The 19,433-nt window shown below is 56.2% G+C and overlaps 1 protein-coding gene across 5 annotated transcripts in view; it reads left to right on the top strand.

The window, feature by feature from the left end:
• The window catches only part of PDE2A (phosphodiesterase 2A), a 93,500-nt gene extending 74,805 nt beyond the window's left edge, over nucleotides 1-18,695 (top strand). For 3 of the 5 annotated variants that reach the window (XM_026010549.2, XM_026010550.2, XM_072727350.1), the window contains 25 exons: nucleotides 3,664-3,723; nucleotides 4,341-4,473; nucleotides 4,661-4,713; nucleotides 4,877-4,951; nucleotides 5,061-5,102; nucleotides 5,853-5,921; nucleotides 6,177-6,307; nucleotides 9,277-9,388; nucleotides 9,870-9,909; nucleotides 10,055-10,118; nucleotides 10,533-10,605; nucleotides 10,781-10,958; nucleotides 11,138-11,250; nucleotides 11,903-11,980; nucleotides 12,853-12,975; nucleotides 13,491-13,561; nucleotides 13,844-13,966; nucleotides 14,321-14,408; nucleotides 14,665-14,712; nucleotides 15,737-15,811; nucleotides 15,940-16,039; nucleotides 16,288-16,400; nucleotides 16,781-16,819; nucleotides 16,956-17,062; nucleotides 17,302-18,695. In XM_026010549.2, coding sequence (XP_025866334.1) covers nucleotides 3,664-3,723; nucleotides 4,341-4,473; nucleotides 4,661-4,713; nucleotides 4,877-4,951; nucleotides 5,061-5,102; nucleotides 5,853-5,921; nucleotides 6,177-6,307; nucleotides 9,277-9,388; nucleotides 9,870-9,909; nucleotides 10,055-10,118; nucleotides 10,533-10,605; nucleotides 10,781-10,958; nucleotides 11,138-11,250; nucleotides 11,903-11,980; nucleotides 12,853-12,975; nucleotides 13,491-13,561; nucleotides 13,844-13,966; nucleotides 14,321-14,408; nucleotides 14,665-14,712; nucleotides 15,737-15,811; nucleotides 15,940-16,039; nucleotides 16,288-16,400; nucleotides 16,781-16,819; nucleotides 16,956-17,062; nucleotides 17,302-17,512 — 2,319 coding nt within the window. In that variant the 3' untranslated portion in view covers nucleotides 17,513-18,695. The remainder of the gene's footprint in view (nucleotides 1-3,663; nucleotides 3,724-4,340; nucleotides 4,474-4,660; nucleotides 4,714-4,876; nucleotides 4,952-5,060; nucleotides 5,103-5,852; nucleotides 5,922-6,176; nucleotides 6,308-9,276; nucleotides 9,389-9,869; nucleotides 9,910-10,054; nucleotides 10,119-10,532; nucleotides 10,606-10,780; nucleotides 10,959-11,137; nucleotides 11,251-11,902; nucleotides 11,981-12,852; nucleotides 12,976-13,490; nucleotides 13,562-13,843; nucleotides 13,967-14,320; nucleotides 14,409-14,664; nucleotides 14,713-15,736; nucleotides 15,812-15,939; nucleotides 16,040-16,287; nucleotides 16,401-16,780; nucleotides 16,820-16,955; nucleotides 17,063-17,301) is intronic. The other 2 variants (XR_011995344.1, XR_011995345.1) reach the window with 1 other exon arrangement.
• The last annotated feature ends 738 nt before the right edge of the window (nucleotides 18,696-19,433 follow it).

Genomic DNA, 19,433 nt, shown 5'->3' with positions numbered 1-19,433 from the left:
GCTGCCATGACTGCTGCTCACCTGGGCTCAGATTGGGCGGGGAGCCTAGGTTTCTACCTTCTCCTGGAGGGGGGAGAAAGGCCTGGGTGTATAGGTTTTGTGTGCTGTTGGGGGGGAGGTGAGTCACATTACTTAAACTTAGTGCATCCTAGCAAAACCCTGCTCTGGGCATCCAGAGAAGTGAGACCCATTACTGTCTTCTAGAAGCTCCATCTGGGGGAAGGCAGGCACAGCCTTAGACTACCAGTGGCTAAATGAAATAAATGCTGCTAGCAGGTACTCTGGTGGCAGAGGCTGGAGCAATAAGGGGTGCCTCTAGTGGAGGTAGCACTTGAGTGGGGCTTTGGAGCATAGGTAGGAGGTCCACTGGCAGAGAAGAGGGGAAAGGATATTCTAGGTGGAGTAAACAGCATGAGCCAAGGCAGGGTGGGGAGAAGGGTGGTTGGAAGAAGAGTGATCCCAGTGAGTCTGAGGTATGGGATACATGCTGTTGAGCAAGATGCTATCTGGGGCTCTGGTTGCCAGGAGAGGTTCCTGACAACTATCTGCCCACCTCCTCAAAGACCCTGAGCAATGAATAGCTCCTTTTTTTTAAAAAAAGAATTCTCCAAAGGTACTTAAATTATTCACAGTCTGCCTCTCCTCCAAGCCTGGTAGAAATGCACTTCCCCAGGACACCCTTTCCCAGATGCAGGCATATGCATCTGAGAGATCCTGTCCTGTGGGATCTCACATCTTTTCAGAGGCAGCACAGGTGACCCCCTACCTCCTAGCTGCAACCAGATCCTGAGGCAGAGGGTACAAAGGGTAAAGGGGCTGCCACAGGGCAGATATTTTGGGAGGGCTGACTCACAGCTACATCCTCAACAACCCCATTCCCTTCTCTGAGTCTCTGCTCTTGGTATCCATTTATCCATCCTTCCATCTGTCCATCCATCCACCCACCCATCTATCAACTGAAGACATATTTCTTGAGCGTCGCCAGGCATTGTATGCTAGGTGCTGCAAACAGCAGTGACTGAGCCCCGCTTTCACAGTCCATACAGTCTGGAGGGGTTGGGAGAAAGGCATCAAGCAAGAGTGCAAAATAAGGCTAGGATTGCGAATGTTAGCAAATGCTGGCAAAGAAACGGGGAGCCTGAAAGGAATAGTGGGGCCTGATATAGATGCGGGCAGTGGAAGAATATGCCAGCCAGGTGCAGGGCTGCCTGGCGGAGTGCTGGGCCTCTGCGGCTTGCAGCTCCAGGTGCCTTGATTGCAGATTCTTTGTGTGGAAAGAGTCTTTAGCTCTGTTCTTCAGTTCTGGGATAATAAGTCCCAGGAGTGGGCGGCCCTTGGTCTCTGGCATTTGATGCATGATTTGTGCCCATTCTTCCCTCCGGCTGTGCCGCCTCACCAGCTCCTTACATGAGGATGAGGTGTTCTTGCAATTAGCCATGTTGGGCTTGGTGAGGGTGAGGGGTGTGGGGCTGTGCTGGACTTTCAACTCTCTCTATAGCCCCAGTGCCCACTACTGAGTGTTTCCACTGGGCCCCAGACACACTCCCTGATTAGCAAGAGTAGGTGGCAGTGGTGTTCCTGTTGGTGAGTAAAAAGCCATGTGTGAGTGCTGGGGACTGTATGTTTGCATATGGGGGGGGGGCAGAAGTGTGTGCATGGCTCATGGGTATGTGAACTCAGGTATCCTGTGTACAGGTACCAATGTGCACATATGGATGGTGTATATGCTGTGTGGGTGTGTGGATATCTTTGAGTCTGGGACTATACTCTGTATGTGCGTGCACACACGCCTGAGCATCTCCATGGGAAAGTGAGTGTATGGGCGGGTGCTGAGGTTTTTTGGGAGAATGTGTACATGCTGGGTGGGGATGGGCTGAGGCAGCCCAGGAGCATGTGCTGGGGTGGGGTGGGTCCAGTGGGTGGAGAAGGATGTCTTTGTCTCCAACCTTCTGAAGCTCTCATTCAGTCTCCCAGCTCTGTATTGGCACCAAACTATATTGCCAACCCAGCAACTGATTGTCCCCACAGACCCAGAGGGGTCCGAATCTTCCCTTTTCCTGAGAGATGGGTTCAGGTGGAAGGAACAAGAAGGATAACCTCCCCCACCTACTAACAGTAAAATACCAACATGTTTATGAAAGCCATACACAAATGAACCATGCCCCCCGCCTTTCAACATCCTTTCCTGTGGGGGTCATCGGTGGTGGCACTTCTTCCAGAGCTTAACCTTCGACACCATCTTTGGTCTACAGATGCTAAAGTCTGTCATGGATCCCCAGTACAATTAAGCTAAAGTCCAGTTCCTTAGCCTTGCTCTCAAGGTTCTTCCCTCTGTGGCACCATGGATCCTACCCCTGCCCTGGTTTTCATATCCCCATGCCACCTACTAGCCGCACTGCCAGGACAGTCTCCTGTCTGCCATACCGTCTCTTCAGGCTCCCTGTGTCGTCCCCATACTTCAGCACCAGTTCTTAGATGCCCTCCCCCTCTGATCCCCCACAACCCTTAGGTTCCCACCCAGTCTGCCCTCTCCCATGTCCTCAGGTATGAGGTTCTGCACCCCACCAATTGCATCCCCCACTCCATTCCGCCCCAGCCAGACTGTGCGCTTTCTGAGAACCCGCTGGGCTCCTCCTCTCCATCTGCTCCAGGCAGGGGACCTAGAGCAGAGGCGGGCGGGGGCTGCTGAGTGGGGAGGGAGGATAAAGGAGGGACCCCAGTGCAGGCACTGTGGGGAGCCCTGCAGGTGGTGAGAAGCCCTGAGTAGGCACAGGAAGCTGGTGACGCAGGTGGGGAGCCTGGCAGGACTCTCTCTTCTTCCCTCCCTCCTTCCAAGCTCCCAAGCAGGGTTGGGAGAAGAGCTTTTACAACATATATAAGATGCGCTAAGGGTGTTCCTCATGATTGACACAGGGAAATTGGAGTGGGATAGGGTGATGGAGGTTGGGGAGTGGGAGGGATGGGAGGGGATCTGGCTTGGGGAAGGTATGGGCAGAAAAGGGGAGGGGATGGTTGATCCTGTCCCAGACTCTGCCACTTTCTGCTGTGTGACCAGGGGCAAGGCAGTTCAACCTCTCTGGGCCTTGGTTCATGTGCAGAGTGGAAGCTTGCCTCCTGGGCTGGTGAGAATCACATACATGTAGGGCAAGCACTTTATCACTCCAGTTCATTCATTCGCTCATCCTTCCTCCCGAGTCCTTTAGGCACAGCAGATGCATTGTAAATGTTGAACCTCTTCTCTTACTGCAGACTCAGGGGCAGCTCAAACCCCAACTCCGAAAGGATGATGCTGGAGGCTGAGGCTGATACCACCAATTCCATAATCAGGGCCTAAAAGGCTCCATGGGCTAGGAGAGGGAAAGGGGCCCAAGGTCACCACCCTTCCCTCATTAGACACCTAGATTGTGCTATTGATGGGACAGTGTCTGAAAAGGCAGAGATCAGAAAACTTCTATTTCTTTGGATTAGCCCTAGAAGGCTTCCTGGACAAAGAGGTTTTCCTGGAGCCATCTGCTTGGTCAGAAGGATAGGCTTATCACTGAGGCCCGCAGACTGGAGTGTGTATGTGTTGGTGGGGACAGGTGTATGCTGGGCGTGGGGAGGGCACTGTGGCACGGACAGGAGGTAAGGGAGGTCACAGCCAGTCCTCTCATATTCCTTTAGGTGCACTGTGGCCAGCTGAATGACAGTGAAGAGTGGAGCCTGCAGGCAGTTGAGAAGCATGTGAGTGGGGGTAGGGCTGGGGTGCAACTGGGGCTGCTGAAGACCCTTGTCACAGCTGGTGGGAAGATGATCTGGCCAGGGAGCTGGACAGACCTGGGTTCCAGTGCACCATCTTTGGGCTAGGTGACCTTGAGCAAGTCACTTAACCTCTCTGAGCCTTGGTTTCACATCTGAAAATGGGGATAAGGATAGCACTGACCCATAGCTTATGGTCCGGTGAGATAAGGCAAGTCAAATACCCCGTCAGTACTTAGGAAGGACTAGGTACCTAATGATATGAAGGGTCTTTCCTGAGATTTTATGATTTTGTGACTTTAACAAGGACTTATAACTCCTGTGAGTGCTAGAGACACGGAGAAATCTGGTCCTGCCCTGTTTTGTAAGAGCCTGGGGGTGGGGGTGAGAGTGTCCATGGGCCCAAGGACGCTGCTGGGGCAGTGGGAGCCCACAGGTGGGTGGAGCGCTGAGGGCTGAATCGTTCGGGACCGGGCGGGTGGAGGCGCCGGGCTCCGCAGGACCAGCGAAGGGTTTGCTTGGAGGCGAGGGGCCCCGAGGGCGGCGGGCGCGGTACCCGCGGGGCGGGGCGAGTGACTGGCTGCCTGCTCGGCTTGCCCCAGAGCCTGGTGGCCCTGCGAAGGGTGCAGGCCCTGCAGCAGCGCGGGCCCGGCGCTGCCCCGGGAGCGGTCCCCAACCCCCCGGCGGGCGGTGTGGCGTACACCGACCGGGACCGGAAGATCCTGCAGCTGTGCGGTGAGGACCCGGTGCTGCGGGGGGGCGGGGATGAGGAGGGGGGACAGGGTCTAACCTGGAGGGGAGGGGCCTCTGCGGGGGCGCGTGCCCGGGGCTGGGGACGGAGGTCCCCCGGCTGGGCCGGCAGGTGGAGCGTCCTGGGGGGAGCCTAGGAGCCTTCTCTCTGACCCGCGTCTCGCCACCCCAGGGGAACTCTACGACCTGGACGCCTCTTCCCTGCAGCTCAAAGTCCTCCAATACGTGAGTACCCGTGCTCCTCCCCGCCGTGTCCCTCCAGGGACCCAGGTCCCCGTGAACCCCCCTCCCGGTTCAGATTCCGGCGCCCCGCCCTCTCTTCTACCGTGGGGAGTGGGGGCGGCTCCAGGCCCCCGGTGAGCCCCCTCTCCGTCCCCGCCTCTCTCAGCTGCAGCAGGAGACCCAGGCATCTCGATGCTGCCTCCTGCTGGTGTCCGAGGACAATCTCCAGCTTTCCTGTAAGGTGAGGGCCCAGGTCCACTGTGGGGCAGAACAGGGAGCTGGGGAGACCCGGTTCTCCGAGGGGAACATTCTTGCCCATCCTTTAACCGTCCCGCCACTCTGTCCCTCAGGTCATCGGAGATAAAGTGCTGGAGGAAGAAACCAGCTTTCCGGTGAGTTCTACCTCCATCCTCAGTGTTGGAGTCTGTGGGAGCAGTTAGGGCCAGCTCCACACTCCAGGGATCTGCCCAAAGAGACTGAGATCTCTGCTAGAATATCTTGGAATTTGATGGAATTATCTGGATCTTGGAATCTATTTAGAAATGTTATGAGAGATCACAGCCTCTCATAAATAGAATCCATTAGGAGAGATCTCTAAACAATCTATAGAAAGGCTTCTTTGCGACCAGTTTACTTCTGTTGGAGTATTTCTGGATTTGACTCTCTTGGAATCTGTTGAAATCAATGAGAATCCTTGGAGTTTGCTTTTCTCTCTTCTATTTTTTTTTATTATTTATTTATTTATTTATGATAGTCACACAGAGAGAGAAAGAGAGGCAAAGACATAGGCAGAGGGAGAAGCAGGCTCCAGGCACCGGGAGCCCGACATGGGATTCGATCCCGGGTCTCCAGGATCGTGCCCTGGGCCAAAGGCAGGCGCCAAACCGCTGCGCCACTCAGGGATCCCGCTTTTCTCTCTTCTAATTAGGGAAAAGCCTAATATCATGGAAAGGGGATTCTGGTCAAGAATCCTTCCCTCCACCCCACCTTCCACCCCTGCCCCCTTCTGCTGACTCTATCCACCGTTTGGACTTACTGAAGAAGTTGTTGAAACTTCCAGACTTGGGAGGGGAGGGTTGAGTCCAAGGTCGCCTGACCTTGGAGGGATCTAGGCCCTGACTCAACCTCTCCTCACTCCCCAGTTGACCACAGGACGCCTGGGCCATGTGGTGGAAGATAAGAAGTCTATCCAGCTGAAAGATCTCACCTCTGTAAGCCATGGCCTGGCTGGACTGGGGGGGAGGCAAAGGGACAGGGTGTCTGGAAGACGGCAACCTGGGACAACCTGGAGATCGGAGAGACAAGACCCAGGGACTTTCTCCCAAGCCACCCCCCATGTGTAGTACTTCGCATCCCACAGGAGCCCCTTAGAACTGTCTGCTGCAGAATGTAGTTGAGTGCCGGGGGAAGGAAGGAAGCGTACTCCCTCCCTCTTTCGGTGCCCCGACACACCTCCCCTTTTGCAGGAGGATGTGCAACAGCTGCAGAACATGTTGGGCTGTGAGCTGCAGGCCATGCTCTGCGTCCCTGTCATCAGCCGGGCTACAGACCAGGTGGTGGCCTTAGCCTGCGCCTTCAACAAGCTCGGAGGAGACTTGTGAGTCTTGTTAGGGCGAAGTGGATCAGGAGATGGAGCTGAGAGGCTGGGCAGGGATTGACTAGGGTAACAGTGAGGGAAGGGCACCAGGCAGGGGATCCCGTCCTGGCAGTGGTGGACCAAATGATTTGTTGGTGCAAGAGACTATGGGGTTATGAAGGTGCTAGACCCTTGTAGCTACTGCTGGCTGAAGCACAGGTAATTGGTGACTCTCCATCACTGATTTTGGCTTATTTAAAAATCATGTTGAGGTCCAAATGAGTTCCCCTTCTCTTTGCTCACTTCCTCCAGTTTGGATTATCTACTCTTAGAATACTGGCCTTTCCCCCACTTGCCATCACCCTGTTTGGCACTTCTGCTGGAAACTGCCTGACGGAGGGGTGGTGAGCTCTGGGATGGGGAACTCTCTGGGACCCACAGAGCATCATTGACACTGTGGAGAGGCTAAAGAGAAGAGGCTAGGGGGGCGGGTGCTGGCTAAGCTGAAGGACTTTAGAGACACTGACAGGGCAGCTCTGAGAATCATCGGGCACAGAGGGGTGGGGCTGGACAGAGTTGGGTAAAGAGGCTTAGGAAGCATTTCTCAAGAACCAAGGTCAGATCTGGGGTCTCAAAGTGGTAATATAAATAGATTTCATGTCCTACTCCAACTCATTACGTGGTAGTAGCTGCCTGAAACAGTGGGTTGAGAATGGAAATGAGTTTAGTGAGAAGCTGTGCTGTGATTGGTGAACCGTGTCTGTCGTGGGTGCAGCTCACCCCTGATGCCACACTTGGTCCAGCTGGCCTAGCCATGTGTGCTTGAATTATACAGGTAGGGAAGAGCAGACAGGTGAGGGGGGAGTCCTGACTCTGGGATGCAGAGAGATATTGACAAAATGCTTGACCCCTGGGGCTCAAACAAGGGAACTGGGCTTCAGGCCCTGGAGGCCCTGCAGAAAGTAAAGACTGGGGATGTTGGGACTCCAGAGGTGTCAGAAGCCCAGGGACAGTATCACGGGGGTGGGGCAGAGATCTGGGAGTCGTAGGCCTGAGTAGCAGGACTTGCCAGCACACAGAGCTCTGTAGGCAGGTGGATAGGCCTGGGGAAATGAAGACAAGGTGAAGCAGAACCCGCTGAGGCAGGTTGGATGTGGGATTAGTGTCATCTGTGCTTGGAATCCTTTTTTTTTTTTTTTTTTTTTTTTTTATTTATGATAGTCACAGAGAGAGAGAGAGAGAGAGAGGCAGAGGCATAGGCAGAGGGAGAAGCAAGCTCCATGCACTGGGAGCCCGACGTGGGATTCGATCCTGGGTCTCCAGGATCGCGCCCTGGGCCAAAGGCAGGCGCTAAACCGCTGCACCACCCAGGGATCCCTGTGCTTGGAATCCTAGTGGTGGGAGCATTTACACCATTCAGTAAGCACATGTTGGGCACCTACTGTGTCCAGCCCTGCACTGGTCAGGTGGTCTTGGAGAGACCCTTGGGGAGGGGAGTGCAGGAGGCTCCTGGGGAGGAATTTCACAGGGGCTGTGACTTTTGGCTGCTGGCTGGGGGACTGGGCTCTGAGATGGCCCCATACCCAGAGGAGAGGTGGCATCAGAAGGGAAATGAGACAGGGCTTGGTGGCAGCTTTGTAGCCATCTCTGGGTCCCATATATTTCAGGAGTGAGTGCGGAATGAGTACATGAGCCAAGGTGGGGTTCAGCTCAGAGCAGTGAATGCAGACAAGCTGCCTGGAGCCCAGAGAACAGGGACTCCAGAGTCCCTTGAGCTGGGAGTGAGATGGGGCTGGTGGCCAGGGAAGAAGTAGAGTACAGTTAAAACATTTAGCAAACACCTCCCATATATCTCCCTGGCACCAGCTCTGCACTGGGTGATACAGTCATGGTCCCTGCCTGCAAGATACGAAGTTTATTTTCAGGGCCGAGAGGGAGGAGGGTGGGAAAGGTATTCTAGGCAGAGCGAACAGTGTGGGGAGAAATGTGAAGGTGTGAGAGAGCCTGAAGTTTTCTTAGAGTGATGAGGATCTCAGTATGGCCAAGTACAAGAGACACCCATAGATGAGGGGACAGAGGTGAGTGGGACCAGACTGAGTGGCCTCAAATGCTAGGGAAGGTGGGGGAGGTGGACACAGGGTGGTGGGTATAGGGATCTAGGCCCAAAGCATCGGGCAGCAGTAGGAGTGGGGGATGTCCTAGCAGAAGAGCACTGAGACCAGCCAGAAAATGGGGAGAAGCCTGGGCAGGGAAATCTGGGGGTAGAGAGAAGGTCAAGATCTCTGAGGCAGGCTCCTCCCCCTCACTCCCAAGACCCCTGCTCGGAGAGGCTAACCCATGTCCCCAGTGCAGATCCTGCCTCAGCTTGGTCCATCCCGCCCCCACAAAACTCCCTGGTGACAAGTCATTTGGTGGCCAGATTGCATGACCTCAGCAGGATTGGGGGGGCTGTCTTCACAGATGAGAGCTAGCCCTGTGAGTAAGATGGGCTCCTCCTCACAACCACAGTAGGATTTATGGAGGCACCAAATCAGGGCCTGCAGAGTTGTGAAGATAGGACCGTGACAGGAGCTGGACAAGACGGGGTAGTGCCACTGCCGCTCCTTGAGGCTGGTGGCCCCTGGGGAAGAGCAGGAGACTACCCAGCTCCGGCCCGGGGAAGTCTCTAATCTGAGGGAGGAGACTTAGCCTCAGTTGGGATAAATCTGAAGTCAGTGGAAGGGGATGTAGCCCTGGCTTCAAGGAGCAATAGTTTGAGGAGGAAATTTTGGTCTGAGGAGGATTAGAACCTTCCCCTTAGGGAGCCCCCCTGTCTGAGGGGGGAGCTGGTCCACACTGCCTGTGCAGCAAGCAGCCCCGGTAGAGGGGAGGGAGTGATGGTTAGCTGCTGCGTCTCTGAGTGGGCTTCCTGGAGAAATGGAAGCAAAGAGAAACCGCAAGAGAAGTCTGCTGTCTGCTCCCTCTCCAGTGACCCCTGCCCTCTGCCCCAGGTTCACGGAACAGGATGAGCGAGTGATCCAGCACTGCTTCCACTACACGAGCACGGTGCTCACCAGCACCCTGGCCTTCCAGAAAGAGCAAAAGCTCAAGTGTGAGTGCCAGGTGAGTGACCTGCTAGGAGCCTCTCTTGGAGGGGACAGAGTTGCCCAGCTCTCAGCCTCAGAGCGTCATCCATAAGGGAAGAGCCCCTGTTTTTCTGGACTGATGGCACCAAGGTTACCTAGCCCTCCCTAGTGCCCTGGAGGCTTCTTAAAGAGGGAGGTGGGTGGTTCCTCCTTGCCTCTGGCGGCAGGCTCTGTGTGGGATCGTCCTCTAGTGTTCAGCTTGGGAACTACAGCAACATCTGGGCAGTTAGAGCCGGGGCTGAAGGAGAGACTCAGATTACTGCCCAGCGGGGCTGTCCTTCCCGCTCCTTCACTTGGTAGCCAAATGACGTTATTAGACTCTGGCGGTCCCCAGCCTGACCAGAGAGCCCTAGAGGAGGGATGAGAAGCCCCCCCCCGGAGCCATTGGAGGCAGGGGGCTGGAGAGGGTGACACCTCTGCAATGCGAATCCCTGTGATCTTCATTTTCTCCATTCCAGGCTCTTCTCCAAGTAGCAAAGAACCTCTTCACTCACCTGGGTGAGTGAACTGCCCTCCTCCAGGCCTGGCTGCCTGGCTGCGGGGTGGGCACGGGACCAGTGTTCTGGGGAGGAGAGGTCAGAGGGCTTGGCTGGGCACTCTAGTCGGGTCTCACCACAGCCCTCCACGCTTCTCCCCCCCACAGATGATGTCTCTGTCCTGCTCCAGGAGATCATTACAGAGGCCAGAAACCTCAGCAACGCTGAGATGTAAGCGAATCTACCTCAGGGTGGGGCGAGACAGGCCCCAGCCCTCCTCCCCGTCCCCTTGTTCCTTTTTCTCTCTTTTTCCCTCTCCACTGCCTTCTTGTGGGGCCCTGTCATATTATGTGTGATCCTTTATTTCATGCCTGTGTCCCTCCCTGGTAACATCCAATGGCAGCAGAGACGGGGCTGGTTTTCCTGGCCATAGGTCCCCAGCTCCTAACACAGTGCCTGGCACACAGTAGGCACTACAAGGGAAAACAAATCGTTGGGATGAATTCATGTCTGGAGCCAGCCAGCTCTCAGGAGGGTCGTATAGCGGAGCACTCCTTCCAGGCTTCAGAAATCTGGGGTCGTGAGAAGTGGGGGTGGTCGGAGAGGGGTGTCAGGGCCCTGTGGACCAAGGCCGTCTCCCCACAGCTGCTCCGTGTTCCTGCTGGATCAGAACGAGCTGGTGGCCAAGGTGTTCGACGGGGGTGTGGTGGATGACGAGGTGAGCACGGGCGCGCAGGAGTGCGGGCGGCCCAGTGCTGGGCGCCCGGGAGCGGGAGCGGGAGCGGGAGCGGGAGCGGGAGCGGGAGCGGGAGCGGGAGCGGGCGGGACAGTCGCTGGGCGGCTCCGTGGCCGTGGCGGTCGCCGACTCCTCCACCGCATCACCTCCCTGGCAGAGCTACGAGATCCGCATCCCCGCTGACCAGGGCATTGCGGGCCACGTGGCAACTACCGGCCAGATCCTGAACATCCCGGACGCGTACGCGCATCCGCTCTTCTACCGCGGCGTGGACGACAGCACCGGCTTCCGCACGCGCAACATCCTCTGCTTCCCCATCAAGAACGAGAACCAGGGTGCGAGCTCGGGCGGCTCCGGGAAGTGGGGCGAACGCGGCGGGGGCGGGGCGGGGCGGGGCGGGGCCTGAGCGGGATCCCGACCCTTCCCCACCTGGGAAGGCCTGGCTCACCCTGGCCCGGAGGGCAGCCGCCGCCGGCCACACCCCGGCCGGTTCTAGCCCCTCTCCGGTCCCCAGAGGTCATTGGTGTGGCCGAGCTGGTGAACAAGATTAACGGACCATGGTTCAGCAAGTTCGACGAGGACCTGGCGACCGCCTTCTCTATCTACTGTGGCATCAGCATAGCCCATGTGAGTGGGGACAGGGGCCAGGCAGCACAGGACCCTTTGTTCTCCTCTCCACGTTGACTGTTCGGAGGGGTCCATGACTCAGAGCTCGGTTCCTGGGTCGCTGTACAGGCTACAGTACCTGCTGGTCATCTCTGGCCTGTCTCCCATCCAAAAATTGGGGATACCATTTACTATCCTGTCTGGTTAGCCTCCTAGGATCATGGAAAACACCATTATTGCCCACCCCGTTCCCAAAGCAACCTCAACCGCAACCTCAAGCCAAGCCCCCTAGTCAGCTTCTTTTTGAAAAATGTTGGGTCTCATTGTCCAGAGTTGGCAGCTCTGACTCGGGAATGCAATCACTAGGTTCCTGAGGCTCTCCCACCTCCTTGCTTCTCCTTGCCTGCCATGACTGAAGACTGGGGCAGGCTCAGGAGGAGATACAAAGTGCCATGTCAAATGCCAACAGAACCTGGGGAGGCAGAGCAAGGGGAGGGAGGTCTGGGTGAAAGTGGGAGGGAGCTTGCTACTCTGGGCTGGAGCTTGAAGGCAAAGACTAGGGCTCGCATGGGATGAGAAGGGGGGTTTCTATCTGACCCCTTGTCCCAGTCTTGGCCATTCTGAGATTTCATAACCATCTCACTTGAGCCCTATCATTCCCTTTCTCCTCTAGTCCCTCCTCTACAAGAAAGTGAATGAGGCCCAGTATCGCAGCCACCTGGCCAACGAGATGATGATGTACCACATGAAGGTGAGGCCTGCACGGAGCTGCTGCCCTCCTCAGGATCCCAGGGTCCCCTGCAGCCCACCTGTTTCTTCCCTGCCTTCCCATTCCTCAGGGGTCCAGGACCAGCCTGGGTTTTCTGATTGCCCTCTCTTGAAGATAAGAAGATAGACCCAGAGCAATGCCTGGCCTCCTGTTCTCCTGCTCTCCTTTAGGGCAGCCTCTTCCAAGCAGTTTCTGGTTCAGCCCCAAGGCTGGCAGTAGGACCCACCCCAAGGAAGTACCTGGTGCAGCCAGGTGATCCCCATGTCCAGGGATAACTCCCATCTTGAGAATTACTGAAGGCTAGGAAGCTCACTCAGTGACTTCCCACAGCTTCCCTAGGTACAGTGCTCCTGCAGTCCTTGGCGACCTGCTGCTATTCCATCTCAATCCCAGACGCTGTTTCAGAAGAACTGCCTCGGGCTTTAGTTCAGAGTGTGTGGTGGTCATTTCCTTTTCACCTGTGTCCAAATCAAAGGGTCCCAGACTTTGCAGATAGCTATGATCAAAGCTGTGGTCGGAAGGATTAAGGTTAGATTCTGGGACATTCTACCTGAAAGAAGGAAACTTCCAGTTAGTGTCTGTGAAAGGCTGGCATTGTTCAGGGGGTATCATGAAGGGGTGTTCTCTGTCTTTGCTAAGGATAGGCTGTTACAGATGAGGGTTCTTACAGGCAAGAGGGCACAGTAGGTGGGCTGTACAACAGTGACCTCCTGCCCAGTGATTCTCCATGGAGTGGATATCCTGAGGGGGATGCATGCCGGCGTGAATCGCCCCTCCTGCTGTGGGACTTTGAGGGTGAGGATGCTGGGTGGGGGTGGAGGCCATCTTTTAACACAGTGGTTGGTCCCCTCTAGGTCTCTGATGATGAATATACCAAACTCCTCCATGATGGAATCCAGCCTGTGGCTGCCATTGACTCCAACTTTGCCAGTTTCACCTATACCCCTCGCTCTCTGCCCGAGGATGACACTTCCATGGTGAGCTGGCCCTCCCCGACTTGACTGCAGAGGCAGAGGGTATGCAGCCAGGCTTAAGTTAGATGTGGCTAGGAACTTCCTGGTGAGATAGTCATCACCAAAGGCTAGAGAGCCTCCCCAGAAATGGAGTTGGCATGTGGTCTGCCAGCATGGGCCCCAGGGCCTGTCCAGGACTCAGGGGCTGGACTGGGTGATTGACAAGGGCTGCTCCAGAACCAATAATGCCCAGGGCGTGTGGCCTCAGGGTTGGCACCTCGCCCCCCTGGTTTTCAAAGATTAGGTGAGCTTCGTTCCAAGAGTTCTTAGATCCCGTTTCTGAAAGTTCATGGCTCTGAGAATGCTTGGCCTTACCATTTTATGGTACTCTAGGTTTCGGTTTTGGTTTTTTATGGTTCTCTAGTTTTAGATCTCAAGTTCTAAGATTCCAAAATTTTAGAGGCTTCAAGAAAGGCCAAGTCAGGGGACCCATTTTGAAATTGGCAGTTCCTCTGACCCTTCCCTTCTGCTCTCTCCAGGCCATCCTGAGCATGCTGCAGGACATGAATTTCATCAATAACTACAAAATCGATTGCCCGACTCTGGCCCGGTGTGTGCCCCAGTCTTCCCCGCCACATGCAGGCGGCTTCGGGCTTTGCCTCCTTCTGTCCTCCACACTCACCTCCATTGCCCCAGCGCTCTGGGAAGGGGTCTCTGTGGATGACTAGGAGTGGCCCAGTCTGTGGGAGAGGGGAAGATCCATGGGTGAGAGGCAGTCCCCAGACCCCCGGAACCATGAGTAAGGGAAAGGAATGGGGCAAGGCAGAGCCTGAAGTGATTCCTGGAAGAAGAGAGCCTGAGGCCCCTCTGCTGCCCTCTCTCCTCCCCCCAGGTTCTGTTTGATGGTGAAGAAGGGCTACCGGGATCCCCCCTACCACAACTGGATGCACGCCTTTTCCGTCTCCCACTTCTGCTACCTGCTCTATAAGAATCTGGAGCTCACCAACTACCTCGAGTGAGTGGGGGGACCGACCACCCTCCCCCCAGGCTGGCAGCTGCTAGAGTCTGCTTCCTTGGGATAGGGAGGCACCCCTGGTGTGCTAGGCACTTGACATCACCACCTCCTGGGATCCTCTTAATAGTCTCGCAAGGAAGGTTGCATAGCCCCGCTTTCCAGGTGGGACCTCCTCACAGTCACATACCACTGGAACAGTGAACCTGTCAAACTCCAAACCAGGGCTGCTTTCTGGGAAGGGGACCCGGTGTCCCGAGCTCGCTCCGGGTGGCTCCTGGACTTCTCAGGCAGCCATTCTTCCTCTGGACGTGCAGGAAGGGGCTGATCTCCTTCTCCCCCCTGCCTCCCAACCAGGGACATCGAGATCTTTGCCTTGTTTATTTCCTGCATGTGTCATGACCTGGACCACAGAGGCACAAACAACTCCTTCCAGGTGGCCTCGGTGAGACTCTGCCCCCCTCACAGTGGGCGCCCTCCTCGGGGCATCTGGGGGTCTCACCCCTCCAGCCTGAGGAGAGGTGGGAGCTAGTGAGACCAGGAGCTGGTTTAGAGGTGGGAGGAGGCTCTCCAAAGCTTTGCACGGGCTCTGAGATGAGAGGGTGGTGAGGGGCAGGGAGGACAGGGCAACGCCTGGCCTAATATAGTAGGCACTTACACGTGGATGTGAGGAGTGATGGAAATTTCCCGGGCTTTTCCAGAAATCTGTGCTGGCTGCACTCTACAGCTCCGAGGGCTCTGTCATGGAGGTACCACCATTCTACCCAATATCCCTGTACCCCTCATCCTCTTAAGGCTGATGATTTATGTAGTTAGACTGTGATCCAGCTCCTCCAGTTCCCAAGCCCTACTCTCCAGACAGGCCCTGAAGGCTGTAGCCACCCACCCCACAGGGCATGTCTGGCTCTTTTTGCTGGCTGGGCTTGGAGGGGTGCAGGTGTGGATGGGGGCATGAGTCAGCCCGCAGGTTTGGCCTGAGCCCAGGTTTTCACAAAGAGGACTTATATTTAGCAGGTCTCTCTTTGCATATCTGGGAAGGCCCTGAGCAACCCTCACCCCACCAGGTCTCGGATGGCTCCACCATCACACCCAATTTTACCTTAGGTTTTTTAATTGGGAGCTTCTTGGGACAGGGGCAGAATCTGAGACATCTCTCGATTCCCTGTACTGGGCACAGAGTTTGGCACAGTGTAGAAGCCAAACTTGCAAGGTCACCTTGCCTCATGCTGCCCACCCCCCATAACACCCCTCTGGGGTCTGCCCCCGCTTGCATGCCCCCAGTAGACAAGGGGCTCACTCTCTCCCAGGAGGCTGCATGGCAGCCCTGCCTCCGCCCTCTGTGCCCTGGGCTAAGCCTGCTCCTCCTCTGAGTGACAGCCTGTCAGCATCTGGAGACAGGGGCCTTGCCCTTACCTCATCACTGCCTTTCTTTGTCAGCAAACAAATGTTTGCTGCATGAATTAGTGTCTAGGACTCCAAGGGATTATTTCAGAATCATTCTAGTTTGAGAGGCTCTCAGAGCTTGCATCGTTGTATCCCTCCATGTGACAGCCGAGGGATCTGAAGCTCAGGGCCTGCAGGGGCTTGCCCAGGGTCACACAGAGGGCCAAAACAGAGCCCAGAAAGGAAACTAGGTCCCTTGACTCCCTGTTTCTTCCTGTTCTGCTCACCTTGGGGGCTGGGGCTGTAGCAGGCTGGCTCCCTCTCTTGGGGTCAGCAGTGAGCAGAGCCCCCCACTCCATCTGGGCCTCCATCATTCCTCTCCCCCTGCAGAGGCACCACTTCGCTCAGGCCATCGCCATCCTCAACACCCATGGTTGCAACATCTTTGACCACTTCTCCCGGAAGGTGACGGGGTCACGGGTGGGGGTGAGGGAGTGGGAGTCCAGAGCTGGCCTGAGGCAGGAGAAGGAGCCGAGGGAGCGGGTGGGGGTGTCTAGCAGGAGGCCTTGACACCTCCCCCAACCCTGGCCCAGGACTATCAGCGTATGCTGGACCTGATGCGGGACATCATCTTGGCCACCGACCTGGCCCATCACCTCCGCATCTTCAAAGACCTCCAGAAGATGGCTGAAGGTACCTACTTTTAACCTCAGGCCTCATGGTTGGGGAAGGATCATCAAGAGGGTGATGTGCTTGGAGAGCATCTCCAGGGGTTTAGGCCCACCCCCTCTAGCATCGAGCTACCAGACCCAGGCAGATCCAGCACCAGCCTCTGGCTCCCATCCAGGGTGCTGGATTTCCTGGACCATGTGGGGTCGCCCTGGGGGCCTTGCCTTCAGAGAGAGGGGACTGGGTCCTTGACCCCTCCCTGTCTCCAACAGTGGGTTATGACCGAACCAACAAGCAGCACCATAGCCTCCTCCTCTGCCTCCTTATGACCTCCTGTGACCTCTCTGACCAGACCAAGGGCTGGAAGACAACGAGGAAGATTGCAGTAAGTGCTGTTCCTCCCTGAGAAAGGAGGCTTCACACCAAGCCCAGTTCTCTGTGGCTCCTGCAGCCTAAACACGCTCTCTGTGCTGAGTTCAGCCTCACTAAATTTTGGGGAGACAGAAACCTAGGCCACCTCAGGGCAACAGATGGGGAGATTTAGAGAAGGACATGGACTCACTGGGTGTCACACAGCAAGTCACTGGCTGGCGGAAGGTGGGCCAGAACCCAACCACTCCTCCCCATCTGGGGCTATCCCCCTGCCAAACTGTGCCTGAGCCAGAGCTGAGGATGCCTCAGTTTGCCATCTTGGGAATGAGCCGTAGAGGAGCTCAGGGAGACAGATCCCATGCACAGAGTATGATAAGAGTGTTGGTCTTTCAGGAGCTGATCTACAAAGAGTTCTTCTCCCAGGGAGACTTGGTATGTGGGGAGTGGTCTTGAGTGCCCAGGTTGCAGGGAGGGTTCCTGGTCTGGGGCTTGGAAGGGCTGGGTTAGTTTCATCCTTGTGCCTGATGGAGGGAGAAGGGGCCCAGGCCTGACAACTTGCTGCCTGCAGGAGAAGGCCATGGGCAACAGGCCGATGGAGATGATGGACCGGGAGAAGGCCTACATCCCCGAGCTGCAGATCAGCTTTATGGAGCACATCGCAATGCCCATCTACAAGTAAGAGAGCTCCAGGGACCTGCTGTGGGGCTGCTGGCCTGCCTGGCTCCAGCTGACCCACCCCGCTGCCTCTGGGCCCAGCTATCTCCCACTGGCCCCTAAGTGGGGCCTTCATTTCATGCTCTCCTTGAGCATCCAGTCCTATGCCTCACACTCTTGTTTACCTATAGTATAGCCCTTATCTCCTTGCTACTCACAGCCCGACTTCTGACCCTGTCCCTGTGCTCTTGCACCCCCAGGCTGCTCCAGGACCTGTTCCCCAAGGCGGCAGAGCTGTATGAACGTGTGGCCTCTAACCGTGAGCACTGGACCAAGGTGTCTCACAAGTTCACCATCCGCGGCCTCCCGAGCAACAACTCGCTGGACTTCCTGGATGAGGAGTACGAGGTGCCTGAGCTGGATGGCACCAGAGCCCCCGTTAATGGCTGTTGCAGCCTTGACGCTGAATGAGCCCTGCCCGGGACCCTTCCCTGCCCAGGCCTTCTCTTATAGCCCTCCACTGGCCTGGCCCAGTGCCCTGGGCCCAGAGCCACAGGTCCTAGGTTCTAATCCAGGACTTACCGTGCAACCCTGGGCAAGTACCGACCTTCCTGGGCCTCAGCTTTTCTGTCTGTATAATGGAAGCAAGACTTCCAGCCTCGCCAAGACTTTGTCATTTGTCCGCTGAGAGCACAGGGGTGACTGATGAGCAGTGGGCCCTGATCTGCGCCTCTGACCTCGTCTTGGCAAGTCCTCCCCGGCCACTCCTCCTCTGAGGCAGCCTGGGTGGTTTCTCCTGGTCCCCATTCCTGTCCCTACCAGATCTGGCTCTCTCCTTCTTCCAGGGTCCTCCTGTAAGGAGAATGTGGGACACCTGAGTGAGCAGAGAGTGGATCTTAGAAACAGTTATTAGCCATGAGGCTGAAGGCACGCCCTTAGGATTGCCACTATATGTATGGGGGCATTGGAACCTGAAGAGCTATGGGGCCCCACATGGAAGCTGCCAGAGGCCCTCCTCAGTGCTCTGGGCAGAGGAGGCTCAGGAAGAAAGCAGGATGGGAATGGTGGGCAGGAAGGATCCCAAGGCTAAAGACAGGCTCCAGTTGAGCCAGTAATCCTTTCTCCTGGCTGTGTGACCCTGGGCAAATGACTTTCCTATTTGGGTGAGACAGGAGAGTAAGACAATCCATTTTCTAAGACCCCTTTTAGATCAAAGTCCCCATGGCTCTGTGGAGTCCCAGGAGAAGCCATGGAATGTCCCTGCCACCCTCGGGCAAAGAGCCAACCCTAAGTCCTACAGTGGCCCCCTGAGTGTCCCCCCTCTCAGCCCAAGCCCTTCCCCATTTCTGCAGCCAGAGAGGGCTGCCTCAGCCCTAGCAGCAGGGCTCCTATCTTCTTCAAGGCCATATCTACCCGTGCCCTGGGGCTTGGGAGACCCCCATAGGGCCGGGCCTCTTGGGTCAGCCCGGCCGCTGGCTTCTCCCTTCTCTGTGTTGTTCTGTGTTGTGGGGTGGGGGGAGGGGGGCCACCTGCCTTACCTATTCTGAGTTGCCTTTAGAGAGATGCGTTTTTCTAGGATTCTGTGCAACTGTTGTATATGGTCCTGTGGGCTGACCGCTTTGTACATGAGAATAAATCTATTTCTTTCTACCAATCCTCTCCCGTGGGGCTATTTCCAGATACTGTGCATGGAGATGGGGAAACAGAATTGGCGTCAGCAAATGCTGTTTAGAACTCCTTGGCTACCAGAGCCCCCACCCCTTGTGCCTAGCTCCTCTCCTAGGGTGGTCATAGACCTGTTAGGGTACTGGACCAGTCCTCTGCCAGACTATAGGGGCTTAGAGGTGGATGGCAGATGAGGAGGCCTGGGCATAGAGCAGTGAGAAGACATGTTGGCTGGCAGAGATTGTGGACTGGAAAGAAAGAATTGAGGGGCTGAAGCAATCAAGGAGGCTGCCTGGAGGAGGCAGCCTAGAGCTCCTCCTCAATCCTCTGCTGGCCTATGGGTTATGAGGGCCTGGACAGCCAGGGCCTAGGCCTCTGAACCTCCTCCTGGCCTCCCCCATCCATGTGCCCATAAGTCCTGCCAAAGGAGTAGCCCTGAGTCTGTACACCAGATGCACCCTGAGTTGTGTCTGTGGACCTAGATCCCTGCCTGTCTGGTTGTGAGAATGTTTGCCCCTGCACAGACAGAGAGGCAGATCCCAGCCTCTCTGTCCATAAGGAGGACCATAAGGAGGACCATAAGGAGGCCCTGACAGGTGAAATCTCTAGACTGTGCCCACTCTCTTGCTTTCACCCCTCGCCCCACGTCCTCTCCCTGTTCATCTCTTCCAGATCAGTAAAGCTCGATATATTAAGGGCTGAACACTGGGATTACCTTTCCTAGGAG

This window comes from Vulpes vulpes, chromosome 11 (assembly GCF_048418805.1).
Source record: "Vulpes vulpes isolate BD-2025 chromosome 11, VulVul3, whole genome shotgun sequence".
Taxonomy (NCBI): Eukaryota; Metazoa; Chordata; class Mammalia; order Carnivora; family Canidae; genus Vulpes; species Vulpes vulpes.
The sequence above is the reverse complement of the archived record's forward strand: the minus strand, read 5'-3'. Positions and strand labels throughout refer to the sequence as shown.